The 25,240-nt window shown below is 41.4% G+C and overlaps 1 protein-coding gene across 1 annotated transcript; it reads left to right on the top strand.

Moving 5' to 3' along the window:
• Nucleotides 1-9,683: 9,683 nt before the first annotated feature.
• Nucleotides 9,684-23,989, top strand: irs2b (insulin receptor substrate 2b). The gene is made up of 2 exons (XM_053496136.1): nt 9,684-13,187; nt 21,445-23,989. The coding sequence occupies exons 1-2, from the start codon at nt 9,974-9,976 to the stop codon at nt 21,447-21,449; spliced, it is 3,219 nt and encodes a 1,072-aa protein (XP_053352111.1). The 5' UTR covers nt 9,684-9,973; the 3' UTR covers nt 21,450-23,989.
• Nucleotides 23,990-25,240: the final 1,251 nt, after the last annotated feature.

The raw sequence follows: 25,240 nt of genomic DNA, 5'->3' as shown, positions 1-25,240 counted from the left end.
GGGGACGGGATAATAGGCATCAGCCCGATCCTACCGAAAAGCCAATGCAGAGTAAACTGCTGAAAAAAAGTTAACAAAAAGCATCCATAGAATGTGCCAGACAAACAAGATCGATCCAGGTAGACCTGACGCCAGACACCACAGCACACCCCCAGAGGTCTTGTGGACCGTGAAGCCAGTGCTGCTTTGTTGGCACAGGAGGATCCTACACATTATTAATGTGTTGTGCTGTAATGTTATGTCTGATCGTTGTATATAAAACATTGCACATACTTTGCAAAGCTTAATGGATTTTCCCTGGATATTCAAGTATGCCAAAAAGTTTCTTTTGACGGGACAACCGACCCCTCACGGAATTTCCCGATTTGCATTCAGTATAAGTTTGCTTAATTTTAAAAGCGTAGCAAGCCTACTGTACGTCGAGCCATTAACAATTTAAGCATTTCTAAGGACACGAAAACAACACTACAGCAAATTTTGACATGAGGCAAGGAACAAAGTGTTAGCAACATGATAACATTTCAATAGTGAGCCATTAAAGAATTTAACAATGTTACAGTATAGTGAGCCCTAAAGAAAAGATAAAGAAACTGTACTATCACTACTGAAGCAAAATGAAAAACGACGCTACCGCTACTTTGACAAACTATTACAAAGGTGTTAATGATATGACACCAACCTCATATCGTCCCATTAATAAATAGATGCTGACCTATAGACACTTGAGGTAGGGGACATATGTCCCATAGTCCTGCCTGTGGGACATTCCCTGACATTACACAGGGAAGGCACACGGCTCTGCCCCTTTGCTGTCTCCGAGTGAAGAGAAATAATATTCACGTAATCTCGTTGAAATTAACATATTTACAGCTGCATGAGGCATCACAATAAATTTAAATTTTAAATTAAACACCAGCTGGAGCATTGAAGAGTAAATGAGGGGAGTGACATAGTATTATCCAAAAAGAGGAAATACATCAATATTTACAGTGACATTAAAAATTTTGCATTGGGTTTAATTATATACCAATATTAATATGACTACTCAAAGGTTAACAAGCATAATTAGGAGAAAATTTCATGTTTATGAGAGAGAGAAACAGAGAGAGAGAGAGAGAGAGAGAGAGAACGCTAGTGTCACTTTATGTTTAACTTCACTGTGTACATATTTTTAATATACATATTTCTGTTGTTATTTTGTGACTTGATTCTGAGCTTTGGCAGTACGAGTGTGTGTAGGAGCCCATACACTCTCTTCGTTCTGCGGCTCCTGCTGCATTTCATGTTTTGTTGGATTCTCTATTAATTGAGTGTGCTATTCCCTGAATGTTCTATGAATATAAATAGTGATGCACTGTTTTGTGAGTAAACTCAACACATATATTGTAATTTTCTCTGTCCTTCTAGAGTATACACACCCTGAGCCATGCAGGCTAAGGTCAATAGTTAGTGTAAGACAAAATGCCTGGACATGCGCTGTGGGGGCATCGTGTGCATGGATGCGCAAATTTAATGCCTTTATTTTCAGAATCTTGCTCTAAGCTTTTTTGAAAAGTTGGCAGCTATGATTATTCCATACATTACATATATTCTAGAAATAAAAATTATATATAATATGGTAAATTTGTCACACGACTTGATCATGAAATTAACAGAAATTTTAGATTAAAACATTTCTACTGTGCATCAGACTTTAACATGTAATATATCATTTAATCGTGATCAATCATCACTATTTTTCTTAAAATATTCTTTTGTTAATTTTGTCATTACTTTCATTTCAGTAGTTTTCCCATAAACTGCTCTCTCTGACTGGCTAAAGTACAATGAACGGTCCAAACAATTAGACTAGCCTGAATTAAAGCAATGTCACTAAACATTCACTGATCAGGTTTTAGTGTTCAGTTACAATTCAACCAAAATCAGGGCATTAATCCTATTCAGTCATTAGTTTGCAATAAACCACTTGTGTAATAGGTTGATGTGATTCTTGATCATGCTCCTCATTAGAGAGGAACCGTCATTGTAAACCAAAATAAACCAAAGGTAAAATTCTGTGGCCTGTAAACCTAGGGTTCCATGGCATGGATGTGGCCATTTATGTGCCTCTATACTCCGCCCCTTTATCCAGTCTCATCCCTGAACTCAAAAGTTTAATCTATTAAAAAAATGCCAGACTGTAGGTTAAATGTTATTATAGCTTATTATATGTATATAGACTTAACCCATATACACATATCTCTCTTGACAAAACTGTTTTCTGTATTTCTCCAATTTTACACTCAATGCATCCACCAATTCTTTTACCTTCAAAAATCTTATTCTTTCTCCTTCCAGGCTGCTTAATATTTTCTCTCTTTAATGAAAAATAGGCAGTTTCTTGTGATGTCAGATCTGATCTTGCTCATGTGTAAGATGATTTGTGAGTAGGTGAGATGTAGGGGACAGAACCTTGGGTCAAGCTTGGGTTCCATAAACTTGCTATCCATCATCTGACATTAATATGCATTGTCTCTGGTCATGTGACCCAAAATGAAAACAGTTGATTAATGGCTTTTATTGGCATGATGACCTCAAGGGAAATAGAATGGTAATTCTAGAGGCAGGATGAAAAGACAGCAATGCCAAACCATGTTTGTTTAACCTTGTATACATTTATATTACATCTAAATAGTAACTTCAGGCACAGCGGTGCCACTTTAGTGGCCAATTAGGCATTATATTGCAAATTATTCAAATCTAATTTGGAAGATACAATAAACCCTATTACAAATGCTTGACTGTAGATTGTGTGGTTGTTTATTTGTATGGTTTTATCTTCATTTATTGGAAATTTTGCAATTAAAATGGTGCACTTTAAAAATCTGTACACTCATACCTTACAGCTTTCCCAATTAATAAGTGCTTTGACATAACCAGCACACCAGAAAAACTAACTTTGTGTGCTTGTGTATTTGTTCACTGATCTTTCACTTCTCTCTCATCGACATATACTCACTCCCACTTAAGCCTGCTGACACGTAATGCCTGCATCCGGAAGTTTAAACATTTAAAAAGTTTGAAAAAATACCTCGATCCCTTTCCTCAAATTGACTAAACGTGTCTTTTCTGTATTTGTCATTTCCTCGTTGATCAGAATGAGACTACAGTATGTAGGCTGGTGAGAAGTGAAGAGGAAGAGGAGAGGAGGATAAGTGTGGGATGAACAGGAAGCCATATAGAAACTCTTGTACTAATGAGTAAGAAAAGTTCAGACTGTTCCAGAAGTTTCCTTGTGTCTGTCTCTGAAGCATTGTAGTTGTGCAGAAACTATCCAGATATGATCCTACAACATCACATCAAAGAAACACTAGAGACGTCAGTGTTTTTTCTATTTTCCGCCAAACCTTTCAGAAGAATTACTAGGAAAGTATGTTTTATTGACAAAAAGAAAAAGTGACATAAGACGAAGAGAAAACATTTTGAACGGGTTTAAGGTTAGTGTATACATTAATGTTCACGGTAATGCTGAGTTGAAAATCCTGAAGAGAGAGTGATTTGAGAGTGAGAAGTGTTGTCTCTGTAGTTCCAGTATGTATTTAGGTACTCTCAGGTGCTCTCAGACCTCATACTAAGGGGCCATAAATAAGGGACTTCTAAACAAAAGGATTCCCTTTGTAGACTCCAATGGGGGGGTGGAACGTTTTAGCTCAAGCATCTATTACTGGCTGGGATGTAGTCTGTCTAGAGAGGATAAGGTAAGCCTCGTGCAGCTATGTCTTTGTTCTTAATCAGTTCATAAAATAAGAGCTCAGTTTAAGACTTCAACTTTAAACAGGAATCAGAGTAAAGGGCTACAAACATCAGAGGTTATATAGCGGCCAGAGGTAAAACAGGCTTTGAATCGCAAAACAGCCTTTTACGGCTTAGCTATTAAATATAGGAGAAGCAGCAGGTGAGTCCTGAACCGGCTGCTTTCGCAGGCGTGTGTATATAAGGATGTATATTGGCAACTGCAGGTGCAGTGTTTTATTTTCTTCAGAAATTCAAATGATCTCTAATACAATTCATCATGGCTATACTATTGATTAAATTCCTTGCTTCTCTGGAGCCACACGACCCAGTAATGGGGACATGCATATTGATGTCGGTGGGCGAATATTTGATGAGGTGAGGAGGGGGCTCGGTACTCCAGGAGCAATATAATTGAATGAAATTCATATTTCACCATGGTGAATTGGGCACTTTGTTGTTCTCTCCATAACTCATGGGAGTTAAAGCCCTGATGAGGTGCAAAAACAAAACAGTGGGAATGGCTCCCAAGAGTGTCAGTGGATATTCTCAAGCCAAGGAAAATACATTCACATAGATTAGATTATTTGTAACAACAACTATGGAAAACGTCACTGACAGGAGATTTTTAGGTTTGCCTTGGGGCACCTTATAGCAAACCTACCTTTTCAGCCTTATAATGGCAAAGGTTGGTGACACCTGGATGCTCTCTTCCATTGACCAGTTTTAATCCCATTCAAGTGTATTTGTGAGAAATTTAGTAATGAAACATGACAGATAATCAAAATAAATTAAAATCTGGTATGATACAATGATGAATTTGAGATACTGCATGACCAGCGTACAGTGTATTATTATTTTTTAAACAATTTACACCAACCAGCCATAACAAAAAAATGACCTGCCTAAATTGTGTAGATCTCCAAAACAACTCTAAATCTGCATGGCATGAACAACACAAGAACACTAAATGTGTGCTGTGGTATCAGGCACATACTGTAGGTGTTAGCAGTAGATCCTTTAACTCCATTAAGATACAAGGTGGGGCGTTTATGGATCAGACTTGTTAGTCAAGCACATCCAACGTATGCTCTATCACATTGAGGAATTCGGAGGCTAAGTTAATACCATAAACTGTTTGTCATGTTTGTAAAATAATAAGAAAAAATACCAATATGGCATAATTTTCTCAAGGTGTGTAGTTAACAGACAACATGGCATAACATTCCAATAAACAACACAACTGCTGTGTAGAAACCCATTGACCAAATCAGATACTATCATTTTATCAGGATCAGCTGAATCAGCTGAACAACCAAGCTGAATTACCTCAGAATTAACCTTTTACATTCCAGAGAGAGACTGAGATTTAAAATTTAGTAGTAGAACTATACATTTTTTAGATGAATCTAAACTAGATAACATCTAGGATGAGGAACTTAATTGAAGTATTCAAGGGTGTAATTACTGATGTATTGGCTGAAAGCTGGGGTGTGCAGTCATGTCCAATACATGTCAAATCATAGACAGCCTCATTGATTGTATTCTACAGCATTGCTCTGGTTCAATCGAGACATAATCAGTGCAGTCAATAAGCCATAGGAAGGACACTGCTGGAACCTTGCAGGCTCCAAAGATGTTGTAAAAGATATCGCTTACTGCAAGAGGCAAAGCTGTTAAAGACATTTATTGATGAAGCAGATTACAAGTGCAGTAACATTTAGCTTGACTGCTGTGAAATGCCTACAAGATACTGTGACAGTATTAAATACTAACAGAAGGTTGATGATACCATGAGCCTATACATGAGCTAAATCAAAGGGAGAATGTATTTATTGGCATGTACATAAAATTGCTGTGATTGCCTTTGGCTTCAAAATTAATTGGTAAAGCAGAATGCCCTATGAATTCATGTATTTCATCAGAGAATAATTCCAAAAGACAGACACACATACTTAGGCATTAATTTCACATAAATGTGTCTGTCTACCAAAGATTAATCCCTGAATTTATTACGCCTGAAAAATCTACAAACAAAAAGATATGTCATGTACAAAAAAAGCAATAATAAGATGGCATGAAATAAATGAGGAAGCAATAGGCTGTAAATCTGTTCTTGACACTGTGGATACAAAGATGTGTTTAAGCTGATTTGGGTAAGGAATAAGAAGGCTGGGATTGAAGCACAAGTGTGTCATTGCTCATTTGGAATGGGGGGTTTGTGGTAGCATAACACTTAAAAGGGTAAAGCTGATCCCCATGAATAAACACGCAAACACATTTGAGCTTATCTTGTCAGATTGAATATTCTAATCTTTTACAAGAGAGATTATATGGTTAGCACTTGTGGCATTTGGTAACAGAACGGGGAGCAGAGAGAGGGCCTGACGCTCAATGTCATCACCTTACTAGCATATTTATAAGATAATTCACCATAAAAACCTCAGCCTTTTTTTTTTACCAATCTTAAAATTTATTTACATTCATATATATATATATATATATATAGAGAGAGAGAGAGAGAGAGAGAGAGAGACATTCATTCTGCAACACTCAACCATAATTCCAGAATTCATATCACATTGATGATATGAAAAATGCCAGGAACCTGGTAAAAGAAAAAGTCATTAAATCAGAAAGATGACTTAATTACCACGGTTACACCTTTAGGTGGGCTACACATAGGGTGCACTCAACTCACAAAAACCTGTTTAACAACCATACAAATAAGAATTTCATTGTTATTTAATGAACTCATTAATTATTGGATGTCTGTCTGTAAATCCCAGGATGATACACATCCATCACTCAGTGAATAACCAACAAAGAAGGAGAGGATGAGCAGATGGACCGTATGGTGTGTGTCTAAACGTGCTTGCATTTTACAACACATTTCACAGTTGAAAGAATCATGCACGTGACTGCAATTTTATGGTGGACTTGATTTGCATTTTGGAGTGGTGTGGTTAAAGAGCAAACACAACACATAACCACTCTTTAAGCTCTCATATAGAAAGAGAGAGGTAGGGCTTGTGCTCCTGATAGTGGGGAAGTACTTTTACTCTACTTTGCCTAATTGCTTTACTATTTAGATAAACGTTAACAGACTGTGATCCATGGACCCAACATGCTGTTAAATCAGTCTAGAGAATGTGCAAAACAAATTTAGGGAAAACTATATCATCTAAAAAAATCATGTTTGCAGGATGTAATAATGATACAATCTATTTGTTCAAAATAGGGCACCTAATAATATAATACATGTGATGTATATGATGTTAGGAAAATAACACAAACGAGTGATTAAACAATGGTTAAATCCCTCAACCCCTTAACTGGAGGGCACTGAACTACAGCAGCTCTATTTTCTGCTTTGTTTTCAGTTAAGGGTATTAACTGAATCAATCGTTCAGTCATACTGTTTTAAAGTGACAGTTTGAAATTCTGATAAATTAATAAAGCCTTGCTGGGCTTTGTAAGAACAATGTGGCTGGGCAGCTTGCCACTGAATTGGTCCGAACCAATTGAGTTTTTTCATGACTGGTGGAAAACAGCAGTACAGAAAGATGTTGCACTGTAACTTGATTCCATTTCCACAATCATACCAGCCAAATCAGTGGTCTGTTGGCCTTACTGACCCATACATGGCTCTGGCTCAATTGACCTTCTTGCTGAAAAAGCAGGTGATGTGCAGTAATAGATCATTAAATCCAGAGAGTGTACAGAGAAAGGGAGGAGGAAAACTATTTAATTTGAGAAGAATAATATTGTCAAAACTTTAAACTAATCTCTCCCTTTAACTAATCTATTTGAAAGACCTTTTATCTCTCTAGCCTGCCTAGTTACTAGGTATCTAGCCTACATAGCTATCTATTTAGCTTCTATGAAGTTACTAAGTTTGCTGTGTTTCTTTTAGGCATTCAGTGTGGCAAGGGATATGGAATATGTGACAAGGGATATTACGCCTGATAAATGTACAAACAAAAAGATACTTTATGTACATAAAAAGCAATAATAAGATGGCATAAAACCTATTGTTTATTGTAAGTTTATGATAAAAAGTTACTGAAGACATAAAGGACACTGTGACATGCGATCAAACCCTCAATTGGTCAGACGCAACGACCAGCGCGTCTTTACAAACACAACCTGGAAGCTAGACAAAATTTGCCATGGTTTTGTTTCCAATAGCTCCCCAACCCCGATTAAGGGCACTACTTGGTGTGTGTGTGTGTGTGTTTTGTTTAATGCTATTCAGGATTTAACCCTGGAACCTGGAAATTACATGGCTGATATTCTCGACCTCATTAACATAAAATAAATGGAATTTAGGTATATAAACAATACTTTAAACTTCAGTATCGCTTATTAGTTGCCTGTCTTTTTTAAATTATAACTTATTCTAGTTTTTTTTGTATGTGCGTCCAAACATTTAACTGGTAGAATACTATACATTGAATTTATTTGCTTGATATTGGTTTTTAATATTTTAGATTGACATAAAGCGTTTCCTCCCGTATTCGGTATAGGTTTATTTATAGACTTTACTACCTAATTTCCGGAACATTTTCCCCTCGTTTCCTAAGTATAGCGTGTTTGTTTAAGATATGACGAGTAGTTCCGGTGAATGTAACAGTCATATTAGAGCTCCCGGTTAAGCATTACTACTAAACGGGGAATAGCAGCGCACGCTGATTTAATGTCGGAGGTTTTGCGGGAAACCGCTTTATGGTTTAACTGCAATGTGGTCTCTGCGCCCTCAGTCAGGCGTCAGACGGAAGTCCATGATTTGGGGTTCACGTGTGTAGAGCTGTACATCCGCAGTCAGTGACCTGAATGTGCCGCGTTTCTCCTGCGCACATATCCAGCTCGTGACGCACTCGGTGCTTCAGCGTCATCCTCAGCATCCCCCTCCAAAAATAACAGACACCTCCTGATGACAGAGATGCGTGACCGTTCAGTATAGCTTTCGTTCAAGCAAAAAAAAAAAAAAAAAAACCCGCAACAACCCTGGGGTGGAGACGCTAGAGGCAGTGGTGTAGCGCCACAGATCCAGCGCCTACACACGCAGCTCTGGTTGCGCAACGTCACGAGCGCTCGCTTGTTTACAATGTCTCGCTTGAATGGTATCTTATGAACCGGGTGCGTCATGATGATTATTCCGGCAGGATACAGCGATGCAGGATACAGGATGGACCGGAACCGATGTGCTTTTCATTCTCAATCACATGTAGGAACGCCCCGGAGTATTAGGGTCATTAAAATGATGCTTTCATCCAAATAATCTTATTCATAAAGTCGCAGAGGAAAACTGCGAGGCACCAGTTCGTCTCATTTTGGACCTGCTAGATTTCCGTTTTAATCCCAGTCTGAATAAACCCAGATATGAATCCTCAATCAGATAGATCAGATCAGCTATTGAGTATATCGAAGCATGAAGTGTGAAATATGTCCCGTTATCACAGCAAGAGCTGAAACGGGGACCAGTATGAAGCAGCATCTTGTCACTAAACCGTTATCACCTTATAACCCACACCAATCTGTAAAACGCTCTCACTATGACTGACAAACCATGCGTTATTAAATTAAACAGTGAGATGCACAGAGTCCAGACCTTTCCACCAGTTTATTTCCCTTTTCCAGATTTATAACCCACTGTGCACTGGCCAGTAACGGACAAAAAATAAGTGCCATGAATTGCAATACATCTTAAATATCTGTATTTTAGTCATAGCAGTCAGACTGTTGTGTTTTAGTGCACTATTTTGGTGCTGTAGTATGCGGGTACGGATGCAGCCTTCGGCTTGAACGGGAGATGGGCGGAGCATGTTACGCGAGTGGGCGGGGTCTGGTTGTGCCATGCGATGTGCGTTTTACTATCTTTCAGTCTCTCCGGCCAATGAGCCGAATAACCCGATCAGATAGACGGAAACGCCTTCCCTTAAGGTTGCGTGTGTATTTTTTTCCTGCTGTTTTTTTTGTAACCGTAGCTGGATGTGTAGGACGTCATATGTTTTTTCTCCTCTTCACTCCAGCCACTCGGTGATTATGGGTTATTTACTGTTTAACAGCTCTGGATACGGAGCGCGCACCTCAGCGCCGGGAGACAGCTAATACCCGCGGAGTCTTTATAAGTCGAGGCTATCCAAGTTGAAGCAAAGTGAGACTTTATTATAATTCTTTTTTTCACAGCGCTGAGAGGATGGCGAGTCCGCCGCCAGTGGTCGGACACTCGGTTTCGAATCTGAACGTGAACAACAACAATGTTAAAAAGTGTGGCTACCTGAAGAAGCAGAAGCACGGCCATAAGCGCTTTTTCGTGCTGAAGGCGCAGAGTGACGGCTTCCCCGCGCGCCTCGAGTACTACGAGAGCGAGAAGAAATGGAGGAACAAGGCGGCTGCTAAGCGCATCATACCGCTGGACTCGTGCCTGAACATCAACAAGCGAGCGGACGCCAAGCACAAGCACCTCATCGCGCTCTACACCAAGGACGAGTACTTCGCCGTGGCCGCCGATAACGAGCAGGAACAGGAGAGCTGGTTTAGCGTCCTAACGGATCTAATGAACGAGGGCCGGGCGTGTGAGGGATCCGCGTCTCACTCGGCTTCTTCGCTGCTCGGATTCGACGAGACGAGCTACGGCGTGGTGACTCCGCTCAGCGCCGCGTACAAGGAGGTATGGCAAGTGAACCTGAAATCCAGGGGACTCGGGCAGACACGGAACCTGACCGGGGTCTACCGGCTGTGCTTGTCGAGCCGCACGATTAGTTTTGTGAAACTGAACACGGATGTCGCGTCTGTGATTCTGCAGCTAATGAACATCCGGCGCTGCGGTCACTCGGACAGCTTTTTCTTCATTGAGGTGGGCAGGTCAGCCGCCACCGGCCCCGGTGAGCTGTGGATGCAAGCGGACGACTCGGTGGTGGCTCAGAACATCCACGAGACGATCCTGGAAGCCATGAAGGCAATGAAGGAGCTGATGTGCGAGTTCCGGCCGCGCAGCAAAAGCCAGTCATCGGGCACGAATCCGATCTCGGTGCCCGCGCGTCGGCATTTAAATCACTTACCGCCGAGTCAGACGGGGCTGCCGCGGAGATCACGCACAGACAGCGTGGCCGCTTCGTCTCCCGGTGCCAAAGTCAAGTCGTGCCGGATGCGCGCGGCGAGCGAGGGAGATGGCACCACGACGCGGCCGGTGTCTCTCTCAGTAGCGGGAAGTCCCGTCAGTCCCGGAGTTAACCGGACACATCTGAGCCGATCCAACACGGTGGCAGCCCGGCCCTCGAGGACGTTTGAAAGCTCTTCTCTCCAGCACAGTAAGTCCATGTGCATGCCCGTGTCTCATTCCCCTCCTTCAGTTGATGCCAGTCCCGTTAGTTTGCCCTCCAGTGGTGCCCGCCCAGCCAGCTGTACAGCCTCCATCGCCGGCTCACCCAGTGATGCCGGTTTCATCTCCTGTGATGACTGTGGTTCCAGTCCAGGAGATGCACCGCACACCTTATTGGCTCACCGCAGCTCCACACCGGAGTCTTTTGCCGAGACGCCTCCCTCACGGGATGGCAATGACTTCTACGGCTACATGATTATGGACAAACAAGGTGTTTTTGCACATAGCATTGGGAGACGTGGTACCCGCATGGTGGAGGAGGGGGTCAGAGACCTAGAGAAAGCCTTCAGAAAGAGGACGTACTCTCTCACCATGCCTCACCAGAAAAGAGTGCAGTCGCAGGTATCTTCTGCCTCTCTGGATGAGTACACGCTCATGAGGGCCACTATCAAAAACACAGGGCTTTCAGGGCGTAGTTCGCACACTGCATCCCCTAAAGTTGCGTACCCTGAGGATTATGGTGATATTGAAATCGGCTTTTTACAAAGAAGCACCAGTAGTAATCTCGGTGATGACGGCTACATGCCGATGACACCTGGCGTAGCACCTCTGGGTAGCAAGATTGAAAACTACATGCCCATGAGCCCCATGTGTGTCTCCGCCCCAAAGCAGATCATCAATCCTAGGACACACCCCCTCACTTTAACCAACGGCTGCAGGACCAGCTCGCCCTGCAGCTGCTCTCTGGATGACAGTGGCTACATGAAGATGCTATGTAACTCCAAACTCTCTGTGGAGAGCTCAGATGGGAAACTGACTAACACTGAGTACCTCAATATGTCCCCTGTAGACCCGTGTGTCTCCGACACGCCCCCAGATTACTTCCCTAACACTGTGGGTGGCATAGAGCAACACCCTCCTCTCAGACATCCCTTCTCTTATAGCTCTCTGCCGCGCTGCTATAAACCCCAACAGAAGACAGATAACGGAGACAGCGATCAGTACGTCGTTATGAGTCTACAAAACTGGAAAATTGTAGAGGAGCCAGAGAAGGCAGCACCCAAAATAACTCCCCCTCCTCTGAAGCAAAACAGAGCTGACAACATGCTCCACAGATCCAGGATCAGCCGACCCACACGCCTGCCTCTGGATTTGGTTCGTACGCTGCCTAGCATGAATGAGCACCCTTTGCCCTCTGAGCCCAAAAGCCCTGGTGAGTACATAAACATAGATTTCGGCCATGTCACACCGAGGTACTCCCCTCCCTCCACAGAGAGCCCTGCTTCGTCCGTGAGTTTCTCCAATGAGCAGAGGAGGTCCCTTCTTTCAGATTACATGAACGTTAACTTGAGTTCGGAATCACCCAAGTCTGGAGATGCTGCTCCCTTCAGCCCTTTGGATGCCATGCCCGAGCTGGCTGTCTGCCCCGCCTCATCCGAGGAGGAGGGACAAATAAACGTTTACAACCTTACATCACAGGTGGAATCCTCATGCCAGCCTAGCATGGTGAAGGACGATTACACTGAAATGACATTCTGCGTGTCTGCTTCTTCTTCTCAGCCTCTGTCTCAGACCACTAACTGTACCAAGCCTTCCAGCCCATCATCCTGTGCACGGAGGTTAAATTTGAACGACTCTATGGGAATTCGACCGGTTGAGTCATTCTTGCTGGGTGGCACCGACACACACCAGGTAGACCCAGATCGGGGTGCCAAGGTGATACGCGCGGACCCACAAGGACGGAGACGACACAGCTCGGAAACCTTCTCCTCCACCACCACTGTCACACCCGTTTTCCCCTCCTTCGCCCATGATGCAAGGCGGCACGGCTCAGCCTCTGTGGAGAACGTCTCCGCTCTGGCGAGGAACAGCGAGGGCTTGGAAGAGGAGTACGGCAGTCCCATGTGCAGAGAGACATCAGCAGGCTTTCAAAACGGACTTAACTACATCGCCTTGAACCTTATGGACGATGGACTGGCCGGTTGCGATGCTCTGGTTAGATTCAAAGCTGCCAGCTGCTGTAAAGGAAGCATGAGTGCAATACATGCCAGTCTCTATGGATTCAAGGACACAGCAACAGCAGTGAAAGGTAAGATATGTGGGACAGTGTCTGATGTGTGTGTGTGTGTGTGTGTGTTTCCTTTTTTTGCACAACTTAATTTTGAAGGGCTTTGAGTTTAGAGACGCAGTGTTGAATTTTATGGTGAAATGAAAGAAGGGAAAGAAAAAAAAAACATGTGGGTTATGTGTCAAGTGTTTTTATTCTGAAGTAGTCTCTGACTGCTGCACATTCTTCCGAGCTGAGCTGTCACTTCTCCTGTGAGATTGTTTCCTTAATTCATTTCCCATTGCCTGTATGTAAGCTTTTTCAAAGCAAACGCACCTAAACCATAAGCTTTGGACATGTCTGTCTCATTAACCTAAAGACCTAATAAATAAAACCTTCAGGCAAATAATTAGAACGATTACTCAGTAGCCAGCAATGTGTGCATCCATTGGGACAGCTCTCCTTATCTGACTGTAGTTTATGTCGCTTGCGTTAAACTAATTCAGGACGTTTTTAATCGCCTTCGATTAAGAATACTTGACGTGTATAAAATGCATACTAATGCAGACTCCTCAGTTTCTGTTTAATCAGTCAAGCAGGGTAATATTGATGCGAGCGCTAATGTTACTTAACGTAACCTTGACTGTGTGGCGCAGTTTTTAATCCTGAGATGACAGATATGGGAAGGAAAGGACATTTGATTAGGTCCTATGATAAGATTTTATCCATGGCATCCATAGTCACACTTTCCAGACGGATAGTTTCTATATATTATGTATACTTTAAATTAGAGATATATGGGTCAGTTTCCATCTCATTCTGTGTGTGTGTGTGTGTGTGTGTGTGTATGTGTGTGTGTATGTGTGTGTGTGTGTGTGTGTGTGTGTGTGTGTGTGTGTGTGTGTGTGTCAAATGCAGCTTTTATCAGTTGTCAGGTGCCGGGTTTCAGAGTAGGAATGCAGTCTGTTCACAGTGCTATCACCGGGATGGGAATGTTTGCTCGTATTTAAGAGGCGAAACAACTTTTATAGAACAATCTATACTTTTATTTGATGCTCCAAAATATTTTAGGCACATATGCATGACAGTCAGTAGCAGACAAACAAATGACGCATTGTTTACACAGAACAGCTGCTTAAGTTGTGAGCAGAAGTATTTACGTCTTTACAGTATTTGTGTGCAATTGTGTGTGTGTGTGTGTGTGTGTGTGAAAGAGAGAGAGAGAGAGGGAGAGAGAGAGAGACTACATGGGGCCATCATGTCTGCAGAGAGAGACTACACAAGGTCATGGCGAGCCACTGACATTCTTAACAAAACCTTTGAGGGCTGGGATCCAGTTCAGCCAGTACACTCGAAGAAAGAAGCGTCCAATACGTGACCGCTTCCAGAAACTGACCTCTCATCAACAACAACAACACACACACACACACACACACACACACACACACACACATAACACACACACACACACACATAACACATAACACAATAACACTCATGCGATGGATCAAAGGCCCAGACTGCGTCTGTGTGGTGTGTACATGTGGGTGTGGAAGTCTTTGTTGTTAGGAGTGTGTGTGGGTGGATTTTTGTTCGAGTTGGGTTTCCGGGAATAGCAGGTGTACCTGTAGTGGCGGTAGTAGTCGTCTGTTTATTGCTGAAAAACGAGCTGATCTAAAAGATGTAGCCCTAGGCAAAGGAACTATGGAACTGTGAGTGAAGAAAACAGTAACTAACATGCAAACACAAAGACACGCACACACGCGGCACACACACACACACACACACACACACACACACACATGCACTGATGTTTATCTGTCTGGCTCTGATTGGTCAGAACCAGTATTTTCCAAAAACAAAAAGTTTTTTTTCACACTATCTTAGTGAGGAATAAAAGCTGCACTTATTGTACCAATAAAATATTTCCTCATGGGGAAAAAAATTCTAATAAATAACCCATCCAGATGACTCCTCCCCACACACACAGACACACCCCCATACACAGAGTATACACAATGCTAAATCTCTATGAGGTTTTCTCAGGTTTGTGTGGAGAGTATTTTTAAACAAACACCCATACTGTACACAATACACATTTCCACGAGCATATTACTCAGAATTATTATTAAGCAGGTTCATAAGGGAAGGAATATTTGTATTTATGATTGAAGCATTTTATTCGATACTTTCAGCTGATTTGCATAGGAAGGACCACTCACGTGCACACTGGTAATTGGTTACCTTATGAACGACCTCACCATGTGTATAGAGAGCACGAAAGTTTTACCTTAGGAGTTAAACGATGTGTTAGGAGATGATTTGGGGCTCACATGTATGAGAAATAGACGATTGATCGTTCGAAGTTTATTTTGGCTAATTTCTTCGCTTGTCGGTGTGATGTGAGCGGGATCCTCCCTTCTGTCTAATTGAAGAATTGCATAATAGGGTCACGGTTTGGGAATACTTGCCGAGGCTTATTAAACATTTAGAGCTGGGTTCTGCGTAGAAGTCTCCTCCATGCAGTGTGTGTGGGGTGTGTGTTTGGAGGGGGAGGGAGGGGAGGGGAGCAGATGGTGGGGGCCAGGGTCATGCACCTGCCATTCCAAGCAGTGCTCGGTGGTTATCAAGCCCAAACACAGACACTGACAATACACTAATCACTACAGACCATCTGCTCCCTCATGAGAGAGAGGGAGAGAGAGGGAGAGAGAGAGAGAGTTGGGATTAAGGGTTTACTTTCCACAAAAATTTGTTCCTTGGTGCTTACACACCCCTTTCTTTCCCTGTACTTCTTCTTCTCAAGTCATCCTCAGCTCTGCGTATTTTCTTTTTCCAGCACCTCTTCTCCGCTTCAGTGGTTGTTGTGTCACAGCTCGTTCGCTCGGTGTGGGGTTTAGCTCTTCATCTCTGTTTGCTCGCATATCAGCCACAGCGTCCACCTCCTCCACTCTCCTCTCTGTCTTCTCGCTTCACTTTCTTCCTGTCCTCCCTTCCTCCCTCCTCTCGGCCAGCTTGTTATTGTTTTGGTAATTAGCCGTAGCTTCACTGATCGTTCTCATCTGTGTGTGTGTGTGTGTGTGTGTGTGAGTGAGTATGGGTGGGTGTGAGCTCCGGAAAGACTAAACTAGGCCAGGATGTTCTGCTAAAGCGTTCCTCTCTTTTAGCAGCTCCGGTAAGACGGATTATGGATTGTCGAGCAGCTTTGTGTAGTGTCCGAGCAAGTAAATGAACACACACACACACACACACACACGAAAAAAAAAAAGCGTCCACCACTGTGTAAGATTCTCTTGTGGCCAACACTCGATCAGGTCATTCCTAGGAAACGACCCACATTTTTTCCCCTTCCTTCAGTGTCTGTTACAGTTTAAAGAGTGTACACTGTTTGTTTCCTGTCAGCACATGTAGCTGTGGGATTCTATAAAGCGTGTAAAAATTCCTGACAGAGATTTTATCACGAGGAAGACATTTCATGCTCTGTATTTTTGAGCGTAGTCGGGAAAATGACATTGCCAGCGGTAGGTGAACAGCACGTGCTGGTGCAGTTGAAAGAGACTTTACTGGTTGTTTTTACGAGAGGGTGTTGTAATTGCCTGGCATGAGACATCAACTAAGAAATGAACACGTGCATTTTCCTGTTCTAACTCGGGCTCTGCAATTTTGTTTGCTTTTTGCACTAATGACGTTGTCAGATCAGTTGAAACAGGGCATGTTTAAATGTGGATTTTCCGTGCTGTTGTGCTGAGCAGGTTGTTCACGAGATGAAATGCGTAGGCCAGCTGAGCTCGGGCGTCATTCATAAAATTCCTTTTATGTGGAGTCTGGCGCTGCATCTAAGCTGAACCGACACAATTAGGTTGAATATTAATGCACTTTATGGGAAACATGGAGACAACTTGGGAATTTATGTGGGAATATTACCTCTTCTGTTTAATAGTATGATATATTTTTTGTTAATATATATTTTACATTGTCTATATTTCACTCAGTATTTTTTACACGACCTAGTAGCTCAGGGAATCAGTGTTCGCCACTCTAACTTCAGATATGTTCAGTTATCAGTTATCGCCACTTGCATAACATTGCTTAGCTTATAAATTGTCTACGGGCCTGTGTGAGTGAGTGAGAGCATGGCCTAGTGACTGTGAATGCTCTCTGTGCCTGTTATTGAGAAAGAGAGAAAGAGGAAGTGTGGGATGTGAAGCGAGAGCTTGCTGAAAGCCTTCTTGTATAACAGGGATGTGCTGCTCATTTTAACTGCACAGACGGAACCCATAAACACTCCCATGTAACCTTTATTACACCCTGTCTCATCTCTCTATGTTTCACCTTACAGAATAACTAAATTACTGACATGTTTACGGTCGCCTTTAAATAGGACTTACATTTAGTATATTTTAGCAGTTGTGTGTTTTGTAGAGAGCAGTTGTGCTCTCCCGGATAATTTTAGCCTACATGATGTACAAATGACCTGGAGCCTGGCTGACTGTGTGTGCGAGTGTGAATTAGGGCTATTTGGGGGGAGGGGCAGAGTCACTGGGTTCACTGGCTGGTGACTTCTGGTGATGTGTGAGGTTGTGTGTGTGTGTGTGTGTGTGTGGAGAGGGGGTGGTCTGAATCTGAGAAGCTTTAGATATGTGCCTGCCTTGTGTTTTTACATGGCTTCCATGGGAAGTGCATTTATGTGAAGCCTGAAAATTCACACCAGAAGTGACATTTAAGGAGCATGTGTTATCTGGTACAAGTGATCTTTTGTCTGAACCACACACTCCTCTCACACACTTCTATTCCTTATGTGCTAACAGTGGCAAGAGAGAAACCCTGTGTTTTGCTTTTATCAATGAATGTCCATGTGTATAACAAGGATTCAAGCATGCCGATTGTTTTGTTGTTGTTATTCTGGTTCCCTGTGTTTTGTTGTTGTTGTTTATTCTGGTTGCTCATGTTGGGTCTGTTGGTGTTGGTTTTTCTGGTTCCCCGTGTTGGCTCTTTTAGTGTTGTTGTTGTTGTTATTGTTTATTATAGTCCCTCATGTTGGCTCTTTTATTGTTGTTTATTCCGGTTCCCCATGTTGGTACTTTTAGTGTTGTTATTGTTATTGTTGTTGTTTATTCCGGTTACCCTTGTTACCGCTTCTAGTGTTGTTGTTATTATTGTTGTTTATACTTGTTTTCCATGTTGGCTTTTTTAGTGTTGTTGTCATTTATTCTGTTTTCCCATGTTCGTTTTTTTGGTGTTGTTGTTTATTCTGGTTCCCTGTGTTTTGTTGTTGTTGTTGTTTATTCTGGTTGCTCATGTTGGTTCTGTTAGTGTTGGTTTTTCTGGTTCCCCGTGTTGGCTCTTTTAGTGTTGTTGTTGTTGTTTATTGTTTATTCTGGTTTCCCTGTTGGCTCTTTTATTGTTGTTGTGAAAAAAGAAAAAAAAGCTCCTAACATCTCACCACAGGGTCAAAGGTCCACTGCTTGTGTTCTGCATAACAAGTACCAGTGCGTTCTGAACACTTTGTACTGGAGAATGTGATGTAAAATGCTTAGCATGTAGGAAGTGGGAGTGTGTGGGGGGGAAACATGTTTCGGCACAACATAGATGTTCTGCTGTAACTAATGAAGCATGATATAAAGCTGGTGGGGATTAAATGTTAGTCAAAATGATATAAGATGGAGCTCATGGTTGTTCCGAATCATTTCCTTACATTGATTGTGTATGAATTAAAACTTAAAATCGCCCCACAACAAAAGATGCCTTTATGACCCAATTCCCGGGGTGGGGGTGTTATACAGGAGAAGTAGATACTGCCAACTGGCCAACACACAAAAACACATACTTATGCATATGCATTGCCTCTCCATATCACTTCCCTTCTTCTGCAGTCCTCTGTCCATTCAGGGTATTATAATGAGGCATGTGTGCACTCACCCAGCTTGGCTCTGCTACAGATTGGAGTAAAGGGCAGAAAATTGTGTGTGTGTGTGTGTGTGTGTGTGTGTGAGAGAGAGAGAGAGAGAGAACGAGGTAGTAGTGTGTTGTTTTAGGTATAAGTGATTGGAGATCTGCACTTCCACCCTGTGTGCACTTTCCCATATGATCTCATCACTCATTGCTTTTTCTGCTTCTCTAGACATGTTCTGCATCCTTTTGTTTAATTAGCTCAGTGAAATTCAAACTGCAGTCCCAGTCCAACTCCCCCTCACACACACACACATAGAGACACACAGCGAAATAACAGACAGGTCACCATCACTCATGACTCTTGTTCCATGACGCCAGTAGTGTATGTGTATCACGGCTAATGACTGTTTATGAGTGCGGCTAAAAAAGTGTGGCGGTCTTGTCAGTGTCTATGGGCGGGGCTGGCTCAGTGGTTAGGGCTGTTGGTTACTGATCAGAAGGTCAGGGTTTCTAGCAGTGTCGAGCTTCCAGTGTTGGGCTCTTGAGCAAGGCTCTTGACCTTCTCTACTCCCGGGACACCTGAACATAGCGTCCTAACAAGTTATGCATCCATGTGATGCATCCATGTGACAAGTTCTTATCAGCCGTCCCCATATCAGAAAGCCTTCTTCACCTTGGCTTGATGTAGTCAGCTATTCATAATGCGTTTGTTTGATCTCCGTGCCATCTTAAGGGAAACGAGCAGATTCTAGCTTCTCCTTAGTCACTGGGATCAACAAAGATTATGTAAGCTACATTACTTGTGTCATATGCAGGCATATCACACTTTTCAACAGAATCTTTCTCTATATTAGAGATGGGGAATTAAAATTGGATTAAGTGTTGTATCATGATTCTTTCGTGGCAATTCATGTCTCAGCACATGACTTAAAAATATATATTTTTTAATAATTAATTTTAATTCATGCGTTAATTATAAAAGAAAATTAGGTAAAATGTTGCTGTTCCTCTAGAATCCTGCAGGTGGTTTAGAATTATAACAAAATAATTCAGGCAGGATATTTAAGTATATAATTATACTTCTAAAATTGCAATTCAAATTGAATCGGCCCTTAGCTATCATGATAATATTGTATCAGGTTTATTTGCAATTTACCCAACAAGAGAGGTTGTACATAAATGAATAAATGTTCTCACCAAGGTTTTTCTATTAGTACACACTTAATAGATTTACACAGTTCAGGGACAGTCCAGAGACACGGTAAACAATTTACCCGAGGCAAACAGGGGTATGCATTAAGTATACGTTATGTCTTAAACTAACGGCACATCGTTTGGTGTTCTAACATCAGTTCTCAGATTTACAGGGAGCCTTGGCAGCAATACAGCATTTCCTTTGAAATGGTGTTAATGCCAGAGCTACCTCTTTTTCAGAGAACCAGTTTAAGAGCCGTATAATTCCCTAGAGGTTCCTAATTTCCTAACAACAAACGTAGATTTCACAAGAACTATATATTTTATTGCCTCTATCTGTGTGTTTGTAACTGCAAGTGTGTTATAGCCCTGTAAAAACAGAGGACGGAAAATAAGCTGGAAATTGAAAATTGGCCGTGTGGCAGGAAGGCGAGGCCAGTTTGAGTGAATCCTCTGTCCACGCAAATAAAAGCATGCTTTTCCATTCCAGACCCTCAGAACGCTAAAGAAAATGGTTATAAAAATCATTCAATAGTTTGTCTCCTATTAGATATCAATCGGATAAATTGTAGTGTTTATTATGACCTTTTGTATACATTTATGCCGTTTACATTAATGTTGTGCCTGTGTTTCAGAGACGGTCTCAGTATCAAACTGCCTTTGAGTATGTGATACAAGAGCGTGTTGTATTCCTGTGTTCAGAGACGGAAGGAAAGCTCACAGTGTCAGCTGCATAACGCTAAATACCAGTGTCTGTGTTCTCTCAGAGCACCTGCCACTGCAAACGAGCATGCATTCCTTACTTGGTAAAGATGACAGGGAGGGACAGAAAAGCAGTCAGAGTGCGTAACTGTTCCACTCCCACTTCTCAGATGTATATGAATGATCCCAGTAATAGTTTTGGAAAACCTTTTGGTTTTATAAACATGTACATGTATATGTAGATAACTGGAAAAGGTTCACAGCTAATTAGAAATCAGTCCATAAAAGGCAGCAGTCTGTGAGGAGAACGTGTAAGCATTAGGACTTCCTTACGTTTTTCTGTTGGATCAGTAATTGTTCTTAGAATAATAATAATAATAATAATAATAAAAAAATCAATGATTTATTGCTTGTTAGGTTTTGCTGTTGCTTTTGGCCCAAGTGAACATCTCTCTGGATGTGTTTATGTTCTTCTCATTAATCAGTTTTCTCTCGTCTGCTTTCCCCCCAGACTAAACAGATCCAGACTCCATTTCTGCTCGGTTCCTCAGTTCTTCCCCGGGACCAGGAGGTACGAAGAGGAGGCAGGAGAAGTGGTCGTGTGGACAGATGGGCCACACTGCTCCTGCTGTTGCTGCTGCTTCAACTCTCCCCTGATCTTTGACCCCTGAATTTGTATGAATGGCTATCGTCATGGCAACATAGACACTTGACCTGCTCTTTGCCCCAGTGACGTGGTCCTCTATCTCTGTGCTGCTCTGAAAATGACTCTGGCCAAAAAAAACAAAGGCTGGACCACACATCTGTCTGTGTCTCACTCCATACTCACTCACCTATATAGTCTACACATCTTCTTCTTTTTTTTTCTTCTTCTACTTCTTCTTCTTCTTGTTTATGCTCCACTGGTTTTTGTTCAAGTGCTCTGGATGTCAAGACGCCAGTGTCCCCTACATACAGAAACCTGTGAATGAACATGGAGTTTAACATCTGCACATTTCCACACAAGTGTATACAGACACATACACGCACACATACACAACACACACCAATATGGATACATGTAAAACCACACGTTGCACATGGCACGTATTTATTTATTTATCTGTTTGCATTCAGAGGTGTTTTGTATGTATGCATGTATGTATGTATATATGTATGTATATTTATGTGTGTGTGTGTGTGTGTGTGTGTGTGTGTGTGTGTGTGTGTGTGGATGGTTGCAGCACTGCACAAAGGTGGCATTTCATCACAAACTTCACCAATTCACTGAAAAACCCTACCTCAGATTAAAGCCAGGTTTTTAGTTGCATATTAAAAAAAGATATATTATATATTATGAAAAAAAAAAACCTATTTATTTTCAGTGCTGAATGTCATAAAAAATGCCAATCCAAAGCCTTACTGACTGTCAAACAGTGTTTGCTTTTGTTATGGAAATTTGTTATGGACCTACATACATTAACACAGTGTCAAAGACAGACCGCATGCCATGGAAACTGAATGCCTCTGAGTGCAGTAGACACAAAGTGGCTTTCATCATAGATCATGACTTCGGCAATCAAAGATTACTTTTATTACTGTTCTTATTCTAAGTATTACACAGATATTGAATACATATTAATATAATTCTATTTATAAGTGTTGGAAAACAGCAGGAAAAGCAGCATTATGCTGCCCACACACGTACGCGCATGCAAAGCGGGCTCTTTGAGAAGGAGATTAGTTTGGAACAAACAGAATCAGATAGACTCGAGACACGTGGAGAAGTGTGTCGTGTACAAGGGCACCAAAACAGAGGTTTTGATGGGGAATAACCCGGTAATGACTCCTGCTGCTTCACACTTATTCACCACTAAATATCTTTCCTCTTTTATCGCGGCCTTTCCTTTGCTTTAGACCAGGACAGCCAGCTCCACATGCTCAGTTATGGTTGGCACTGAGGTACACTGGTGGAGCAGTTGGTTAATGGGAGAGACACATTTCAGGGACATCATGGGAGGCTTTAAAGCATTGCTGCTGCACCGTAGTGTCAGACAGGGACCGTGTCGTTACCAGTGCTTCGTCTCGCACTTACAACCGTTTTCGATTGTAACACAAGACAATTTTGAATGTAGAGTGTTCTGCAGCTCCCTACAAGCAAAACAAAAGTGAAACAAAATCCATTCAAAATTATGACTGTCACAACCTAAACAACTGAAATCAAACTGACACATGTGACTTATTTAAGTATATAAAAAACATTTGCCTGGAAGCTTGTAAATAGTGTATATATATAATAATGATAATGCAACTGATGTGCAGTTGTAACCTTGGATTTTTTTTTTAAGTTAAAGATAATACATTTATGTATTTGTACATACTGTACACAGTATATGTTTAAATGAATTTCCCCAAAAGCTAAAGCACTAATGAAGGTACTGGCCAAACACCGACGTTTGACCTGGAGGTTTTCTTTTCTAATTCTTTGCTATGTTTGTAAGTATGTGCAGAACTGCACGATGAATGCCACTAAGGAAATATTTTATACTGCTGTTATATTTAAAAATAATAATAAAACAACAACAAAACAAATGTAATTGAACGATACTTGATATGAGAGCTCTAGCTACATAGGTACAATTTAACATATGGCATATGCAATATTTAAATTTTTTAAAGATTAGTTTACAGAAAGAAACCAAATGTATAATAAATACTGTATTGATACAGTTTGATAAAACCTTTAAAACTAATGTGTTTGTTTCGCTGTAACACTTTTTTTCAGCCAACTTTAAATGAAAATTTTGCTGTTTTTTTTGTTATTGGATCTTACCAGTGATTTAAGCAGTGTTCTTTTATTCTGATGATTTGTTATTGCTCAGTACGGAAAAGATGGCTATCTTGAGCCTTGGTTTAAATTTTTTTTTTTCAGTGTCTTCCATTGTATATATTTCATATACTACACATTGTGATGCTATTAAAAGGATAATTTAATCTTAGTGTAGGTAGTATTGCTTTTGAAACTGTAATGATAATGAATAGCCACATGCAATAAAACAGTAACGTTATTTAAGAAAGTTTATGTGTCCGTCTGGTTTGTCATGATAGAGGACTCTTGTCTTGTCTGGAGCCTGTATACATGACCTCATGGAAGACTTCATGAGGGCAGCAGATGACTTAATGTCTTGATAGGGTACATCAGAACTACCCCCCCCCCCACCCACCCTGTCCCTCACCCCAACCCACACCCACAGGTCAGAGCTTTATTCTTTGATTAATATATAGCAACTAACAGAGTAAGGGCTATAAAGATAATGTGAGATGAAGTCACATCAGATGATTGGGCGTGTCTGTGAAAGCGCACAGCGGGTCATTATGACTTTGTCACTCGGTCTGTCACAGAGTATGTAATTGGCTGGGGGTGGGATTATCATTTTATGTGCTAAACCATATGTTTAAAGATTATTAATTCTCAACCTAATTAAAATGCTAATTTAGTATCAAATTAAATGATATTTTTTTTCTCTCAGTGTGGTTTCATTATGGAGACCACCGTGAGTTCTTGGTAAGGTGGACAAAAAGCACACTGAAGCAGAATTATAATTATTGAGTATGGTCTCTGATCCCTGAACCTGCTCTGATTAAGTGTTGGGTGCTAGCGTGACTGGCTGGAATAACCCTTGATTTCTGTATCATATAGCATGTCTGTAGATGATTATGAAGCCACTATCATAAATGATACAGGGGCTGTAACTTCTGGTGCCCTTGTGTTGTATTAAATAACACACCCTTCTGTTCTGATGTGCCAACCCTTATGTTGTATATATGTCTTTGCCTGCACATAATAGCATAGTAGCTAAATCTATTTAACATGTTGAACATTATATCCTCGCCCTAAACCAGGTTTAGGCATGTGATCCTATCTACTAATCAGTTTATTGACCAGCTCCCGCTCCCTATATGGGAAAGTGAGACAGAGAATCCAGGAAGGATTTTTTTCCCCATATAAATGTACCAAAAATGTCTTCATTCATGTCCACTACAATTTAAGGTTTACTCGTTTCACTCACTAATGTATTCTATTAAATGCTAAAAAGTAATATATGATAAATACTCCACTGTAGTTGATTGGCATATGCACTTAGAAAAGGACAGTGGATGAATACTAATGTTATATTTGTAATATTCACCTGCAATCCAGATGAACTGAGTGTCACTGATATACAGCTTCCACTCTGCACCATCTGTCTCAAAGCCAGAGCTACTCAGAAAGATAAAAGAATGTCTCTGACATATTTAATAAGTAATCCTTTTGTAAGGTAGGACGG

This window comes from Clarias gariepinus, chromosome 5, assembly GCF_024256425.1.
Source record: "Clarias gariepinus isolate MV-2021 ecotype Netherlands chromosome 5, CGAR_prim_01v2, whole genome shotgun sequence".
NCBI lineage: Eukaryota > Metazoa > Chordata > Actinopteri > Siluriformes > Clariidae > Clarias > Clarias gariepinus.
Note: the sequence above shows the minus strand (reverse complement) of the source record. Positions and strands in the feature narration are given on the sequence as shown.

Bases quoted from the DNA above. Each gene is read 5' to 3' on its own strand.
- irs2b (XM_053496136.1), top strand. From the start codon at position 9,974: ATGGCGAGTCCGCCGCCAGTGGTCGGACACTCGGTTTCGAATCTGAAC.